Source organism: Equus caballus, chromosome 14, assembly GCF_041296265.1.
Source record: "Equus caballus isolate H_3958 breed thoroughbred chromosome 14, TB-T2T, whole genome shotgun sequence".
In the NCBI taxonomy this organism is placed as follows: Eukaryota; Metazoa; Chordata; class Mammalia; order Perissodactyla; family Equidae; genus Equus; species Equus caballus.
The window spans coordinates 71,971,642-71,988,821 of record NC_091697.1 but is presented as its reverse complement, the minus strand read 5'-3'; the positions used below and the strand labels follow the sequence as shown (position 1 = coordinate 71,988,821).

The 17,180-nt window shown below is 46.6% G+C and overlaps 1 protein-coding gene across 11 annotated transcripts in view; it reads right to left on the bottom strand.

Moving 5' to 3' along the window:
- Positions 1 to 11,818: 11,818 nt before the first annotated feature.
- Positions 11,819 to 17,180, bottom strand: part of SEMA6A (semaphorin 6A) — a 126,818-nt gene continuing 121,456 nt past the window's right edge. For all 11 annotated transcript variants that reach the window (XM_023617833.2, XM_023617830.2, XM_023617834.2 and 8 more), the window contains one exon: positions 11,819 to 16,032. In XM_023617833.2, coding sequence (XP_023473601.1) covers positions 14,834 to 16,032 — 1,199 coding nt within the window. In that variant the 3' untranslated portion in view covers positions 11,819 to 14,833. The remainder of the gene's footprint in view (positions 16,033 to 17,180) is intronic.

The window sequence follows — 17,180 nt, the reverse complement described above, 5'->3', positions numbered from 1 at the left end:
GGGATGGCTGCCAGGCCTCCACTGACATCACCTACCCCAGCTGTAGACTCCCACCCCTGGGTTCCAATCCTAAGTCTTAAGGCTGAGACTCAGAGAGGCCGGTCAATCTCCGCCAGGTGTTTGAATGGAGAAACAATGTGCTTTGGAAGCTCAGGCTGCCTTTCTGGAGAGGCCACATTAGAGCCATGTGCAGAGAGTCAGAGAGCGGCAGTCTCGGGGACTAAACTAAGTCAGGGCACCAGAGGCCGAGCAGCCCCCGAGAGACACAGACAGCACCTTGTTTCTCAACTTTCTAGTTCTGGGTACCAGGCCCGTATGAGGCCCAATGAACTCTTGCATCCAGTATTTGGGATACCCTCATGTCTTGATAACAAACTCCCATTTCACTTAATTGAATCTTGACTATATGTCAGGTTAGTTTGGTCTTCCAGTTGCGCCCTTTGTCCGAAAGGGTCAGTGCCCAGCCCCGTGATTCACCAATGCTGGGTGCACCCTGCTATTAATCACCATGCCTTCCAGAAGGTCTTTCAGGTGACTCAGCTGAGTGATGCAGCCTGTAGTCCCACCTGTTCTAGACGGAGGGCTCATCCGGCGGCCTCCACTTCCTGTTGCACCTCCCTGTGTACCCCTACTTGCTTTCCCACTCAGACTGCACTTACCCCAGTTCTTAGGGAATAGGGTGTTTTACTGTCTTTCTATCCAGAGCAGCTTCCCTCTCTGAAGCCCGGGCCTGGGCTTTTCATGGCACATACAGTGAGTGTCCGCCTGTTTAGTCATGAGTGCCAACCACTGAGGACATCCTTCTCCTTACGATTCTGGGGAAAAGACATTGATTTAGCTTGGGTCAACTGTCCACCTCTTGGTTAGGGGAGGGCAAGCAACTTTAACTTATGATCCATCAAAGACCATAACAAACAGAGCATTAACTCTCCAAAAGGAAAATAGGATGCTGTTGTCAAAAAAAGAAGTGAGGTAACATGGCATCCAAATGTCTACCCCACCTGAGGGTTTTCTGTCGATTCTCTCTTCAGGTTCACCTGCCTCCGGATTAGACCAGGGCAAATGGGAAGGCTTGCTTTGTTCCCTCCGCACAGATCCCACAGGCTGCTTTTAAAATTGGATTTCTCACCTTCAAGTGAGGTTCACTGTATTCATTTTAATCCAATTTAACCTTTATTAAAAAATCTGTAGGTTTGGGTTGTAAGGTCCTTCCAGGGCCTGCCATGTCCTTTAGCATGAGCTGGGTTTCATGAAGCCTTCAAAATAACTGTCATGCATGTCAATCTGCTTTTGCTAGTTTGGCATCTCATAGTTCCTCAATTTAGAGAACAAACTTCAAATTCTGGGTTCCTCCCTCTTCCTGGGCAACTCTTCCTGCGGTGTCCCATCTAAAAAGGCAGTTATTAAGTGTTTTGATGACCATGCTAAAGACTCTCATACAAATTTCCCTCCTTGAAGATCCCCAACGAGAGACAATGGTATTGTTTTCAACTTGGAGAGGTTTCCTCCCAGAACGTCCCACTTACTCAGACTCAGTGGTTGTGAAGAGAGGCAGGTGTATGTGGTCGGCTGATGCAGGGGGGTGGGGCGAGAATCCACCACCACCACGGGTCCTCTGGCCGAGCTGCCTTCTCTGGGTTCTCCCCAGTTCTTTGTATGGAGACGGGGTGAGAGCACCCATGTGTGAGGAACTTTATATGAGGTGCAGCCCTCTCCTACCCTTGCCCACCCACCAAAAAGATCCCAGACTTCTTTAAACCAACATTTTAATTTTCATCCCCAATTTTTGAATAAGTGAAACTTGAAACTTTGACGCCTTATTTATTTTAAAATCAAATTTAACTCCTTCCCACACAGCCCAGATGTTCCTTCACTTTTCCTATTTTGATTTCCTCTTGACGTGAGTGATGAATGATGGAAATCAGGGCCAGGGGACGTGTCAATGCAAACAACCTCATGCTCCTTGAAAAGTTCCTGACCTGTGGATTTGCCCAACTCTTCATCCAGAGCTTCTTTGCCACCTCTAGACCCTGGGGATCTTGCATCTGAACTTGGGAAGTCTGTAAACCTGCTAATTCAGGCACCTCTGTCAGCCTGCATATCCCGGCACATTACAGAGACCGATGAAGAGCCAGAGTAAAAATAAACCTAAAATAAATGGTATTTGAAGACCTTGAAACAGATTAATGTAGATGTGGTTTGAAAAAGAGTGGGTTGGTTTTGCTTTCCCTTAATTTCTTAGCTGGGATTTGGGGATTTTTTATTTTTTAATAGTAGAGCAAAAGGTTCAAATTCTGCTCCTTTAATTTCTGACTTCAAATTGCTACAGAGAGTAATGAAGGCTCAACTTGGTTCAAATATTCTTCCTTTGTGTAGAGCGGGCACTCAATTAAGGAGAGGACACTCAGCTGCCAGGTACGAGAGATCTCGTTCTACCCTCCCAGCTCCCACTGCAAGGAGAGGGAGAGGCAGACATTAAACACCGATCAAAAAAATTAAGTAAGTAAAGAGGAGTCCTGGTCCTTGAACTACCTCTAAGAGATATCGTATTACACTTTTTTTCAGTGTTTCCTAGGAAACCAGTTCAGTGTAAAAACGTATTCTTTGTCTTCTGCTCTTTGCAAAATTGTTTGAACCATCATATCTCATAAAAGGTTGCTTCACAGGCAATTTGAACAGCATTAAAAAAAAGCTTAATCTGCAGTTTGCTGCACCAATGAAGGCGATACACCTTTATCGGAGGCTTCAATGGTTCAGATTGTATTTGCTGAAAACGGATAAGGTTATGCCATTATTTCTGAAGCGTCTGTGAAATCGAATCTTGTTGTCTTTTTCTCCTCCAAATCATGAGTCACTTCCCCCAACACACCCAAGTTGCATTAAAAAATCTCCTAAAATAGTTTTAGGAGATTCTTATCAGCACTTACACAGAACATCAAAGAGGAGAGAAATAAACCCCCTTCTCTCTCTTCTCTCCCTGTCTCTCTGTCTCTCTCTCTCTCTGTCAGTACATATGTGCTTCGTGTCCAGAGCTGATGTGCTTGTGTCCCCCCAGTGCCAACACCAGTTCAGAATCCCCCGATGCCCACTCTGCTGTCTTGGTTCGTCTCTGATTTATATTCCACTATCATTGCATGTTCTGCTGGTACTGTGCTTTTACAAACGATTGAGGTACTTGAATGGTCGCTGGGTGGGGATCTCATGCGGATCAAGGTTTAGGATATTGGAAAGTTTGTTTGATTGTTTGTTTTAAACACTTGAGACTTCAGCTACTCCCTTTATCTGAGTGAAAGCCGTTTGGAAAACAGGAGGAGCATCTCCGCAGCATTGATGCGGGCGAGCACACAAGAGTTACCTTGGGGATGGGCACACATTGTTGCCTGTGCTTTCGGCAGAGTGTCCCTAAGGGGTCAGTCTGACTCCCATCCCTTGTGTCATTAATCACTTAGCTTCCTACAGTGTTGGCTGTCTCTTGGTTTCTCATAGGCACTCCTTATCACGTTAAAAAAGCATTCCCTATCCCACCTCGCCTAACAAGACACAAAATGATTAAGAGCACTGGCTATGGGGTCACCCAAACGTACACTCTGGAGCCACCAATTACTAGCTGAATGGGTATAGGAAAGTTCTTTATTTCTCTGGGCTTCAGTTGCCCTATCTGTCAAATGGAAATAACAAAGGGTAGGATTCTTGTGAGGATTAAGGAAACTAAGGCCTGGAAACACAGAGCCCAGTGTCTGGCACCTGGAAGCATGGGATCAATGCTACAGCTATTATGACAACGATGCACACTTTAGCAGTAATTCTGTTTCTGTGTGGATGTGTTTGGAGACTCAAGCCCTACTATCTTATGTCTGAGGATAACTTGGGTTAGCAAATGGTTTATTGTGCACCTACAATTTGTCAGGTTCAGTGCAGACGGTGAACTTACAAAGGAGAGAAAGATACAGTTCTTGCCCTTGATATGCTTGCAATCTAGTGAAGAAGCACATCTTTCTAATGCATTGTGGTACATATTAGAAACCTTACACAGGGGGTACTTTAGGGGAGGAGAGAAGGAGAGCACAGCACTGGCTGGAGCTCAAGGAAGGCTTGGTGGAGGCTGGGTGCCTAAACCAGGGGTTGACATAGCATGTGCAGGAGTAGATGACATTTTATATTTGTAAACTGTGTATATATTTCTATTCACTGTGCAATAAGATTTGCATGTTTTTATGTGTACAGAATGTGGCAGACTGCTGATTTCCTGCCATATCCATTTGCCCTTCTTTCTTTTTATTTATTTACTTATTTATTTTTAAATTTTTTTTTTAGGAAGATTAGCCCTGAGCTAACATCTGCTGCCAATCCTCCTTTTTTTTTTTGCTGAGGAAGGCTGGCCCTAAGCTAACATCTGTGCCCATCTTCCTCTATAGATGGGACACCTGACACAGCATGGCTTGCCAAGTGGTGCCACGTCTGCACCCGGGATTCAAACCAGTGATGCCAAAGTGGGCCGAGCGAACTTAGCTGCTGCGCCACCGGGCCAGCCCCTCTCCTTCCTTTTTTTTTTAACGTACCAGCACACTCCTGAGTTTTAGCAGAGCACAGGCCCTGAAGCCTATGTTTTCCAGCCTCCCTTGCTGCCTTGCATAGCCCTCTGATGATGCTCCTGTCCTGGGATGTGAGCTAAAGTGTTCTATACCACTCCTGGAGCAGCCATTAAAATGACAGTATGCTCCACCCACCCTCTCTTCTGGCCTTCCTGTTGACTGAGAAATTGGCACAATAAGAAAAGCTTCTTGGATCCAAAGATGGAAGCCACATTGAAAATGGCACAGCTGCCCCAGCAATCCTGGGTCATGTGTTTTTGGGCTGTTATGTGAGAGTGAAATAAATTTCTATCTTCTTGCCCCCAGCTCTGCCACAAATGAACAGTGAGTTATTGAGTGACCTTTCATGTGTCAAAGGAGGTGTTGAACTAGATCTTTCAGCATCAGGAGATATATACAATGACTATCACTTACATTGTTTGGTGTAATGCTTTTGGCGTAACGTTACAGTTGTAACAAAGTAGTTCTTCTCTTGAAAGAAATGTCACCAACTTTCGGGATGGGAGATAGGGATAGGCTTGGGACTGAGTGAATAGTACTTGCATGCAGGCCCTCTGTAGTTGAGATTGGAGCCCCTCTGGGCCTGGGCAGGGCAGCACTGCAGTTGTGCTGGGGAAAAATGGATGTGGGTGGATCAGCTTAAAGAGCAGTCACCAAAGCGGACAGGCAAGCCAAGGCCATGGGGCATCCTTCCTGGTGCCCGTGAGTATAACCTCATGGATCAGAGGTGGTGAGTGAGCTTACAGTTGTGCTCCTTGTGGTGCATTCTAGAGGCCAGAAAGTCCTGCCCAGAGGCAGCAGTTGAGGCCAATCAGACAGGAAGAGCGTTGGGCGGCAGGGAAGGCAGAATTTATTGGGACACAGCCAGCTCTTCCCAGGCCAGCCATCTGGGAATGGAGGAGGAGAAGAGCGCTCAAGCGTTTCGAACCCCCAGGCCCCTATGCAGGCATCATGGGGCTGAGACAGCCTCACCAGGGAGAAAGAGCTGGAACTCTATCAGGCCAAGCAGGGCTTTTGTTTAACCAGGTCCGGCGGGGCTGCTTTTGTTGGCAGATAAGGAGTATTTAGGGGAGAGAAAAAAGGGACATTTTCATTATCAGCAGGATGGGGACTCAAAATCATTTATTTAATTTGAAGATTTAGAGGACTGGGATCTCAGTTTGAATGCCAAGTTGGAGGAGGACACAGTGGGGTTTCGAGTTTTGCAAGCGCCAGTAAACGTTCACCTCGTGTGACTTCCTTGCGCTCCTCTGAGGTAGGCAGGGCAGCCCGCATTAGGTCTATTTTGCAGATGGAGAAAATGAGGTGCCAAGTGTTTGAGTGACTGCCCCACAAATGGCGAGGCCAGCTCAGACCAGCACGAGGCCCACAGACTCACAATACGGTGTGCTTCCTTCCAAGCTACTTTGCCTTGTGAGATGCCTGAAACCTCTAAGCTGCCAAATTGGGGATGATGGCCTCTAAGAGCCTTTGGAGGCTGGCCTTTGTGGGCCAATCTGGGAGCACCTTGCCCTCCTGACGCCACGCCTTCGGGGCCCTGCTCTATCCTTGGGCCCAGGCCTGTCTGCTGCTCCCGCCAGGTAATTAGAGAGGATATTTTCGGGTCACTCTTTCCTGAGGACAAAACAAGCCCCTTGGTTTCTCGATTAGAAAGCCCAACAGATTGAGTGACAAGGAAAAGTTTTTCATCTTGCTATTATAGTCACCTAATTAAAATGAGATGCAGATGCTCCGACACCTAGTAATTTTCACCTCACTTACTTTGGCTCCAATTACAGCCCTTCCCTACTGACTTACACTGTTTAAATTACAAAGTCAGAAGGAAATATGACTACTTATCTGTTTCTATTCATACATATAAGTCTAACACATTATCTTCTCTCCCCAAGCAAGGAATGTGATCACAAACCTTCTCTTCACCCTGGAAACTGAGGGGGATAAATCTTTGGTTCTTAAATAAAATTAAACACTAATAAGAATTCAACTCAGCCAATACCTATGTCAAGCATCAAGAGACAATTTTGTTTCACAAAAACAATGTGTCCTTCCCCTAGGAATGCAGGAGGCAGGTCTTCAGAACAACTGTAGCATTTGGTATTGTCCTGGAATGTATACTTTGGATTAGAAAACTTCCTTTTCAAAGGTAATCAGTTATTGACTCTGCCCCTTTAGATAAGGGAAAGTTAATTGTTTCAAAGATTGTTACCTTTATTGAGTACATAATTAAGTAAATAGCACTGTGCAGCAGTTTCAGTTATATATGCCTTTAATACCTGAGTTACCAAAGTTGATGACCACCAAGCCTTCAGCTTTACTAAGAAGCATATTTGTACACTGAGAAAAGGCTTTGTGGACTGGGAACAGGGCTTCAATTGGCAAACAAACAAACAAAAATAACAGCAACCAATCAATCAAACAGAAAGAGAACAGTAGGGTTCTAAGAAGAACAGCCAATTTCCTCTGCTTCTGAGTGGAATCTGTCCGAGGTTATCTGTCAGGGAGACAAGTGGGAGATCTGGCCTCTTCAGACGCTGTAGAAGAGCTCTGCATGGTGACTGGCCAGGCCACGCTGCCCCCAGGGCAGGAGGGAGGCAACACCCACTCCAGAGAAGTTGGTCCTGCCCCTTCTGCACCTCGTGCCTGCACTCACACCAAGTAGCTTATTAACTCCAGGAGGGTCTGCCTGTGGCCGTAGCAACATGGAACATGGGCAGTGATGTGGAGGAGGAAGATGGGTACCTATGTGGAGGCAATCTCTACCTCCTGTCTTCTACTGGGAGATTTTTCTAGGCAGTTAACCAAATCATCCAACCATTGCTATCAGGGATGAAGTCAAATCGTTTAGTGAGTACACCTGATACCTAAGTGGCCAAGGGCATGAAAGACGTGAAAAGACAACAGTGACATAGCTTACTTACCTCTTCCTTTCACACTGACTTTCCTTGGTCTGGTATGAAGGAAGGGTGGGCAAATTCTTTACTCTCCTAGCTCCAGGGCATTTTTTCTTCTCTGTGCCCAATTAATCTTGGGTGATCTTAAGCTTCTTAAATTTCTCTTGTGATCTATGTGGCTTGAATAGGATGAAGAAGCTATAAAAGCTGGGCCTTTCATCATTGTTCTTCCACTGAGGCAGTCGGTGTCACTGCCCCCGAAGTGGCAGCGTGCCCCTCAAGAAGGGAGGTCACTGAGTTTGTCTTCTGCTCTCTGTTTTCCTGCTTTGTTGACAGTTCCTAATAACACTGCTGGCATCAGGATTTTGTAGACGCAGGAAGGAAGATATGTGTTCTTTAATGATGGAAAAATATTAGAGCACAATGCCCTTAAAATAGAACGTGTGTGCCTAGCCTTTATTTTGGGGACTTTATTGTTGTAACCATCTCTCCTGGGAAACCCTGTGGGAGGCTGTTCCCCTTTGGAGAAGCAGAGTAATTGTGTAACCTGAGGTGTCCCCGAGAGAGCTGAGGGGATGATGTCAACACACAGGTTTTTGAAACATTATTACATTTTTTATGTTGATTAGCGCTCCAACACATCTCTCCTCCCCAAACTCCAATTTCTGTAAAATGAGGATTATCATATATGTGCTGCCCACCTCACTAGGCTGTTACGAGGATCTAGCAATATAATTGACAAGATTATGTTTTCAAACTGTAAAATGCTACCAATGTAAATTATCTCTGTTAGTGACAGTTGGAAGCCCTGCTCCTCTGGAGTGGCATCATTCCACTTTTCATTTTTTATGAAATAAACCTTAGCCCTATTGTTGAAATTCATGCTTTTGCACTGATATGGGCTAAGTGTGCAAAATGTTCGGTATCCACACCAGAGAACTGCTACTAACTTCAGCTCTCAGACTGATTTTTCATCCTCTTTCTCATCTTAGGCAACTCCTGGGAGTCCTGCCTGAGTTTCTTCCAAGTCGGTTTCCTCGCATTTGGCACTGTGTCTAATGTCAACTTCTTCTGCTTTTTTTTTCTTTTTTTTTTTGCTGAAAATCATCAATGAAAAATGCTTCTGATTTCATGGTTACCTACTTTTCCCCATCATTAGCATCCCCTTATTTGGACCATTATTGTAGCCCGCCAGCAGGACTGACGACTTGCTCTGGGGATGATGTTAATGATTATCAGGGGAATTTTCTATCTGAAGATGATTAGGAAGAACACAAAAGTTGCTCGCTGCCTCAGTCAGCATCAGTGGGCTGTAAGGGATCTGTGTCCAGGCTCCTCTGCGCACGTCTTCGTTCCCATTTCTAAGACGATAGTTTATGACAATTCACTGCTGACCAGAAAGTGCTGTGGTGGAACCCACGTTTTACCAGGAAAAGCAGTGAAAATCCTCCCAAAGGGTCCACCTTCAGCAAACATGGGTTCTGACCTCTGGGACATTTTTGGTATTAGACATCAGGAGGAAAAAGCCTCATGATAGCCTTTGTGTGCGTGGATGTATTTGCAGAGGGAGATGCGAACTCCTCGCCACTCAGCTGCGTCTCCTGATTTGCTCAAATTTCATTTCCATTTGCTGGAGGGACATCTGCACCTTTTTCTGCCCAGCCACATTTAATGCACATCAGTTCAGCCCTAACCCTCTGTTGAGGTCAACCGCCCCCCACCTCCAGGCATCCCGGGGGGGTTAGAGCTCAGGATACACAATACTCTAAATGGAATATTGAAGATCCCCATCTGTCTGGCAGTCCCGATCAATAACCGTGAGCCCTTCCTTCCCAAGTCTGTACAAGAGATATGACACCACCTGGTTTCAAGACAAGCGTGAGATGTGGGTTTCTAAGGGTTACCGAGTCCCAGCACCCAGCTGTCGCAGTGCTCAGCCAGGACAAGGATTATGCTCTTAATCATGTTATTTTGTTACTAAAGTGTTCTTTGAAATTCCCCTCACTCCTTTCTCTCAAGCAAAATGTACCCGTGTCTGAAATTGTAGGTGCCTTTCTGACACTTTTATTCTACTTGTGGAATGACTTTCTTTGAAAGAGCTTTTGTTCAGGCAGTCAAACCTAGGTACCATGGTTCTGGGACATCTTGTTTGGTTCCTGCCAACTGACAAGGCTGAACAACAAGACCAATTTGTGTTTACTTGACATAGCACTTCAGGAGCGGACAGGTCGAAGATGCCAGCTCTGGCCCCGTGAAACACCTATCCTGTTGGCTGTACTGGGGCAGCCACTCCTTAGGGCCAACAGTCTAAAATCACCCTGCAGAAGCCACCAAGCCTGTAACTAGCAAGCTAGCAAACACAACAATTAAAAAGCTGGGTTATCTGAGACACTTCTTGAGCCTGAGCGGGGACATCCCTGGGGCCCAAGCTAAAACACAGGCTGCACCTGCTCAGCCTCTGTCACCTCCCCACCAGACCAGAACAAAGCTGACTGCAGCAAAAGCCACCATACCAAGTATCAGGTTGCACTGCAGGGACTGTCGGCTTCAAACCAGTGTGATCGGAGCCTCAGCCCACCCTTTGCCTGGGCCCAGATGAAGGCATTTGGGATGCCCAGCTGGGGAAGGGTGAGGTGTGTATGAAGGGCTTCCTCTGTCACTCAGTCAACTGAGCGAGAAGGAGATGCTGTCTCGGCAGAGGGGGTGTCAGCTCTTCCTAGCTAGTATTGCTCTAATGATGTGAATGAATGTGGGTAAGCGATAATGCATTTGTCCTCAGAAGAGCTGCTCTACATCAGCTCTAGGATCATGGGCAAATCCCTTCACTCGATGGACCTCAGCTTCCCCATCTTTTAAAATGGAAGAGTCAGACTAGCTGTTGGCTATTCTCTCAGGTTTACATTTGGGTATAACTGGGCAGGGCAAACCTGTTAGTCACACAAGCGGAAGGAAGCTCTTGTCTGGCAAAAAGAGGGGAGGGTCACAGAGCTGATTCAGTTGTGTTTCCTAAAGAATCTGAAATTGGATGTAGAGCTTACTTGTGTTGCTCCTACCAACTTGGTATGCCATTTGGCACCTTGCCCTGTGGCCGGCAGCCTCTCCCTGGACCAATCCATTTTCCACATGACTGCCAGGTGGCCTTCTGAAGCACAAACATGTGCACTTGCTGCTTCATGGTCTCCAAAGGGCTCCACTGCCCATCAGCTAGAATTCTAACACCTAGTAACAAGGCTGTCCTGCTCTGGCCCCAACCCCCTTTCCCAGCCTTGTCCCCACCAGGCTCTGTCATAGACCCTGCTCAGGGACCCCTAAATCTTTTGTTTCCCCATCACAGCACACATGGGGCCTTGGCACGAGTTATCCCTTCTTCCTGGGCTAGCTGTCCAGAGAACTCATTCTGTAAGAGCGAGCTCAAATGCAGCCTCGTGCCCTAAACCTTGGGGACACTGCTTCAGCACTTTCTTCCTACCTCCCAATGGCAATTACAGAGGCTGTCCCCACCTCTCTTGATAAACGAGGAGGAGGGAACTATCTTCTAGTCGACTTTGTGCCTGATGGTGCCATAGGGTGGGATTCAAGAAACACAACTGGAAGAGACTTATCAAAAGGTACTAGATCACTAGAGGTGTGAACTGAGGCCCAACCCACAGCTTCCTGCACTCAAACTGACCCTAAAACACTCAAAAAAATTATTTCACAAGGTCAAAAGTAAAACACTGTGGCTGAGGACTTATTTAAATAACTATCTTAAAAATATCCTGGAGGGAAAAACCTGATCTAGGCATTTCATAACGCTATTCTGCAAAATAAAAACTCCAGGGCTGCATCCCAATATACCTCCAGTCGCGTCTGCTGGGTTACAAGAGATAAATGCTAACAAGGAGTAAAATCCGCCACCCTCCACCTTATTAATATGTAAAAAGGCTGAAGTCACATCTGTGCAAGGATCTATTTTTAGTGGACCTTACATACTAAAATCCTAGCCTTGATCTCTTAAACTATCAAGCCTACCATAAATGTTTGATGATGAACAAGCCCATAAAAAGAAATGCATAAAATGAATAGAGGGAGTCAATGCGTGCTCTGCCTTTTAATTACCGGTGGCTTCTGCTACACTCCTGCTCCAGGCTGGGTGCAGGCAGAGAAAACACATCAATAATTGGGGGGAGGGGGGCAGAGTGTGGGTACTACAAACAAATGGGTCTAAATACGTTGTTATTTGTGCTTTGGAAGCCAAACAAAGATGGAGAAAAAGAGTGTAATCCTACCCCAAAAGGGTGGGGGTTAAAAAGGGAAAAATTAAGAGATAAATAAAAGCATTCAGCACACAAAAGATAATGTTGAAGTCTTGTTTTATTACTTTTAAGTAATAAAGAGCCTTTTCCTTGCTTTTTTTGTCTTTTTTCCCTTTTTTTCGATTCTTTTTTTCTTTTTTACAACATACATTAAGTCGTGAATCAGATGTTAGGGGATGTGGAGATGGAAGGAAAATTGGTGACATCACAATATTTTTACAGCTTTACAACAAATATAAATCTGAGTTGGTTGCGTCTACCAGTGTCTAGCAAGGGTGGAAAGCAAAGGCACACTCAGGTTTACGGACCCTCCCCCCAAACACAGTGGGGAAAAAAAGAAAAGGGGAACAATACTTAAATGCAGAAGACCAGCTCAATACATGTGGGCATTTTAGTGTTAACACCGCAAGTGATGGGTCGTGGGAGGTAGGGAGGCAGGATGGAAGTTCTGACACAGGTCTCCATAACACGGCTGAGGCAATGATGCCCACATACAGACGAGAGGGGGCGCTGCACCGTCAATACTCTTAGGAGTCAGAATTGGGGGAGAAGGCAGCAGGCTGATACACACCCATTGCCTTCCTATGCTCTGCATTTCTAAAGAAAATCCAAGGGAAAAAACACTATCTGGGTTTCTAGAAAAGACTTCATGGTTTCAGGGTACAGAGTTCACAGGATGTGAACATTGATTCCACGAACAAAACAAAATAACACAAAAACAACAAAAACCTGCCCCGAACAACAGCAAAACTGCAAGGGACATTTGAAACAAAAGGGTGTGCTCCTGCCCTCGCTACCCAGGTCTCGCTGATTACGGAGGCGCCACTTTTTCACCAGCCAACTCAAAATTGTCCAAAGTTGTCTTTTTTTGGAAAGTTTCTTTTAAAAGACAAAACTAAACCCAGAAGATAAAACTGGAAATAAAAAAAGACAAAGAGACCAGTCACTCTACTGTTTAACTGTTTAAAAAAAAATAACAACCAACAACAACGCTCATGGTTTACAGTATGTTGACAATTCTTTTGTTCGTGATAGAGTAAACAAAAGTCCCTCCTGTGTGCTTGAGCTTAACGAAAACAAACCAAGGGGGAAACACACGCCCCACCCCACCCCCCTACAAACAGTAACGACAAAAGGATAAAGAAATTAAAAATCTTTTGCCCCAGTCAACGTTTTTGCAGCATCCATTGTGGTCGGCCTTGTACTTGGAGTTACTCATTAATCACAGCAGGGACCAGCCTGCCTGCATCTATTTCCATGTCATTTCTTTGTGTGCATTGCATGGAGGTGCTGAGCACACGGCTTGGAGACTCCTCCCAGGTGCCTGCCCAACCACACACAGCTTGCTCTCCAGCCAGGGGACATGGCAGAAATGAGGACTGGGACATTCAGTTAGTCCCTTTTCTGCGGGCTAAAGAGGATATCACCATGTTGAAATGATCTGAGAATAAAAGGGAAACAGGGAGCTCCGGAGGGAGAAAGGGGATTTGCCACACACAACACTGGGGTCCACGCCTGACAGCATGGCCAAGGGTGGTTGGAGTTGGCACGACTAGAAGGAAGTGTGAATTGGAGGGTGTGCTGCTGCCCAGCTTTCCCAGGCTGCAGGATCACCACCGCATTCTTCTTCCATCTGCTGGATGCTCATCTTCCAGAAGGCTGGAATGGGGGTGGGGGGAGGGAGGGTTAAATAAATATCTGCATTTATTTCAAAAGGGGGAAAAACCTTCTCATAACGACAGTTTACAAGTGTACACAACTCAGGGTGTAAGGCACAAATTTACATGTGGAAAACAGGCTATTCACAGATGTAACCCCACGATAAACCCGTGTGATCAAACCATTAATTTATGCAAGGTAGCAGCCAGCATATTAACTAGTTCACACCGTTTGTGGATTTTGTTTGCTGTCTCACATGCAAGGTGAAATGGGATGGCGTATCACAAGCTGGTGCCTTCACAGAAAGTAGGAACCACTGACAAAGCCATGTTGGCAGCAACAGGACACGGATGCGCCATTTTGAAAGTTCCTCTCCTGGTTGCTTTAGAAGTTAGGATCTGGAAGGACTTTTAAACCAATTAATTTTTTGCATGTTATAGGCCAGAGACCTGACCAGCCAATCAACCGGTAGATTTAAATAAACATTCCCCTCCTTTTTCCTTGAGCTAGAGATCAGACAGTTCAAACACAAAGCTCAGAATTCCAGCTCCAACTTATTTACTCAGTGAATTTATTGTAAAAATAAAGAAACTTAATTATTCCAGTTAATGGATTTCACGTTAAATAGTTTAACTTTCAAGGGGCTTTCTGAAGAGCTGTTCATAGGGTGGTATGTGGAAGAGTCCTTTCCTTAAGGAAAAAAAGGGTGAACAATAAATAAAGAGTTACTTGCGTTAACGGTCACGTTATTTCATTAAAAGAGAGGAGGAGCAGAAATCTATGACATAGTTGCCCAACATGGCATGAATCTGCTATAACAGAAAGCTGTAACACTGGTGGGCATTTCACAGTATCTGCGCATAGTAAACTTCTGCCATTGTTAAAGTCTGAGTTAGAATTATCAATGAATTCTTTATTTTTTTGTCTTTTTCATTTTCATGATTTTTTAAAATGTATTTGTGTTTTGCAGGTCAGAACGCTAGCCCAGTCTGGCAGCGCCCCGTGCAGTCATGGACAAAATGTTGCAGTTGCTGTTCACCTCTGTGTGTGTGTGTGTGTGTGTGTGTGCGCGCGCACATGTGTGTGTGGGGGTGGGTGTGTATGTGCTTTTGGCTCATGTTTGTGATGATAATTTAAGTCTTTTGTGAGTCCGACCTGTTGCAGGGTGTGGGGGAGAGTGAAGGGAGAGAATGGAGGTGAGTCCCGCGCCGCAAACCTTCACCAAACCACACGGCCCAATTTTGGAGAGGACCCCGCGTCCCAGAGGAGGCCCCAGCGTCCTGGGCTTTGCCGGCCATCCTGGTCTGGTGGGTCCTCAGGCAGTTGAGAACCTTGCCGAGCTGAGCGGGCGCCTCGCCTTTCCTGCTGGTTCCATACCTGACCCCTCCCCCTGGGATTATGTACACGCATCATTGGGCTTCATGGATGTGGAAAGGGGAGCAAAGGAAGGTTTGGGGGGTACGTCCGGCTTTAGCGAGGGGGTGCGCTTCAGCCCCGACCTGGTCAGTGAGTTGTAGGCGTTGAGGCTCGGCTGCCTTGACACAGTCACGGCCTGGCCAGACGGCTGCGAGCTGTGCACCTGGATAGAGTCCACCCTCTGCGGGGCGGGAGGCGGGTTGTCACCCCGGCCAAAGCTCTGGTTTCTGGAGAGGTGGGAGGAATTGGAGGAGTTAGTATTGTTTCTTTTGAGAGTGGTGGCCTGGTGGCTTCTCGTGAGCGAGTTCGTGGGGTAGCTCCTCTTATAGTCAAGGCCGTAGGAGGAGGAGTGGTGCATCTCCAGCCGCTTGCTCAGGCCGTTCTGAGACAGGGAGGCTCCCGGAGGGCCCAGCGAGGCCTCCCGCTGGGGGACTTTCGGGGGCAGGCTGTCCAGGTTCTCCACAAGGTTCACCCCATGGTTGGGGCTCTTGCTGCTGAGATGTTCCTTGATGGTCTTATACTCCAGGGTGGCCGCCTGGTCCTCCAGCGCCATCTGGGCCACCTCGCTCATTTTGGGTTGGTCCACATACTCATGCTGGTAGCTCTGCTGCGTGATGGGCAGGACCACCACGCTGGGGATGTGGCTGGGGGAGGCCCGGAGGGGCAGGTCCGTGGGAATCACAGGGGAGCCCATGGGGGGCATGTCCTTGGTGCAGGCATTGATGAGGTTCTGATTCCTTTCCCACTCGCGGCTGCCGCGGCTGGGCTTCCGCTTCTGCTGCAGCGTCGGGGTGGACTCGGGGGTGGGCAAGGCTGCCAGGTCCAGGTGGTGCTGGTCAGCCTTGATGAGCATCTTGGCCGTGTTGCTGGGAGTGGCGAGCTTGCCGTTGTGCATGAGTGGTGTGAGGATGGCCTCTGGCTTCGGGTCTTTGGACTGGGTGTCCCCAAAGAGGCCGCTGAGCTTGGTGACGCTGCTCATGGAGCCCCGGCGCGAGTGGGCGAGCTCCTTCTCCTTGCGCTGCACGGCCGACACATCTTTGCGCCGGTGATCGCAGACGCAATAGACGATGATGCCGGAGAAGACGGCCCCCATGACAAAAGCCAGAATCACCGCAATGGCCAAGAGGGTGACAGGAACGAGCTGGTCGTGGCCTTTGAGGTAACTTTCCCGTATCACTCCTGCAATAGACATGGCATATGGTGTTAAGAAAGGAAAGCACACCGCGAGGCTTATTTTTGTTTGGCGTTCACCCTGTTAATTAATAACACTAATAAGTGACAATAGCACCTCTGCCTAACTTGTCTTCAAGGCGCAGCTTGCCAAACATTAACTAATTAATCCGTCCCAACCCCCCCCCCCCCCCCCCCCCCCCGCGAAGTATGTAAACAGGCTTCATTTGTGGCCTTCTTTGTGTTCTGAGAAAGTGGCCTTCACTCTCTCAAGCACACGCTCTCTCCACTTTGCTTCACTCGGTGCAATATGACAGTTTTCGTTTCCAAAATTTATCCCTCTTTCCCTCTTTATCTTTTTTCAATCTTCCCATCATACAATTCAGATAACCGAGATATACTGAGTCTGGGGGAAGAGGCAGCAATTTTATGCACATTAAAAATGAAAGTATAGCACCGCACTCCAGGATTCCAGGGTCTTCCTTGAGGGCACATGGCCTCTGTCTGGAGAAAAGCTAAATTTCAAGCAACTGGAGGAAAGGTAGTGTGTGTCATTTACAGTGAAAGAAAATAGCTAAAACTCACAGATTACAAATATTTATGCTGATTTTGCATCACCCTTCCAAAAAAACCTCCCCCCAAAACCCAGGCACACTCAATTACAGGTAAATATGCCGAATATTTGAATGAAGCTCTTCCCTTACCTGAACCGAAAGACTATTTAGAAAAAGAGACCATTTGGGGCCCTGTAGTGGGTTTGAGAAGTGTCAGGTCTCATTATTACAGCTAGAGTTTGCTGTCACGGTGAGATTCTTCAGCAGAGCTAATCTCTTCAATTTAATAAAAATTATGTGACTACACCCGTCAATAATCTTACACTACATTAACCAAGATGCTGTTTCCGAGGAAAGTTGCTTCTCCTGTTCCTGCTTAATCAGCCACCAAGCTGAGAGATTCTAATCTAATGCAAACACCGAAGCTTTTATTTTTTAATACCAAGTGAGAATACACATCACCATTGTCAGATCCTAAGTGCCTGATGTGGTGGCTAAAAAATAAAATCTCAAATACCTCAATTCCTGCCTCTGGAGAGTGAAAGAACATGAATACATTAGAGGCACAGCATGGGCTGAGGAAATGTAAACATTGTTCCTATT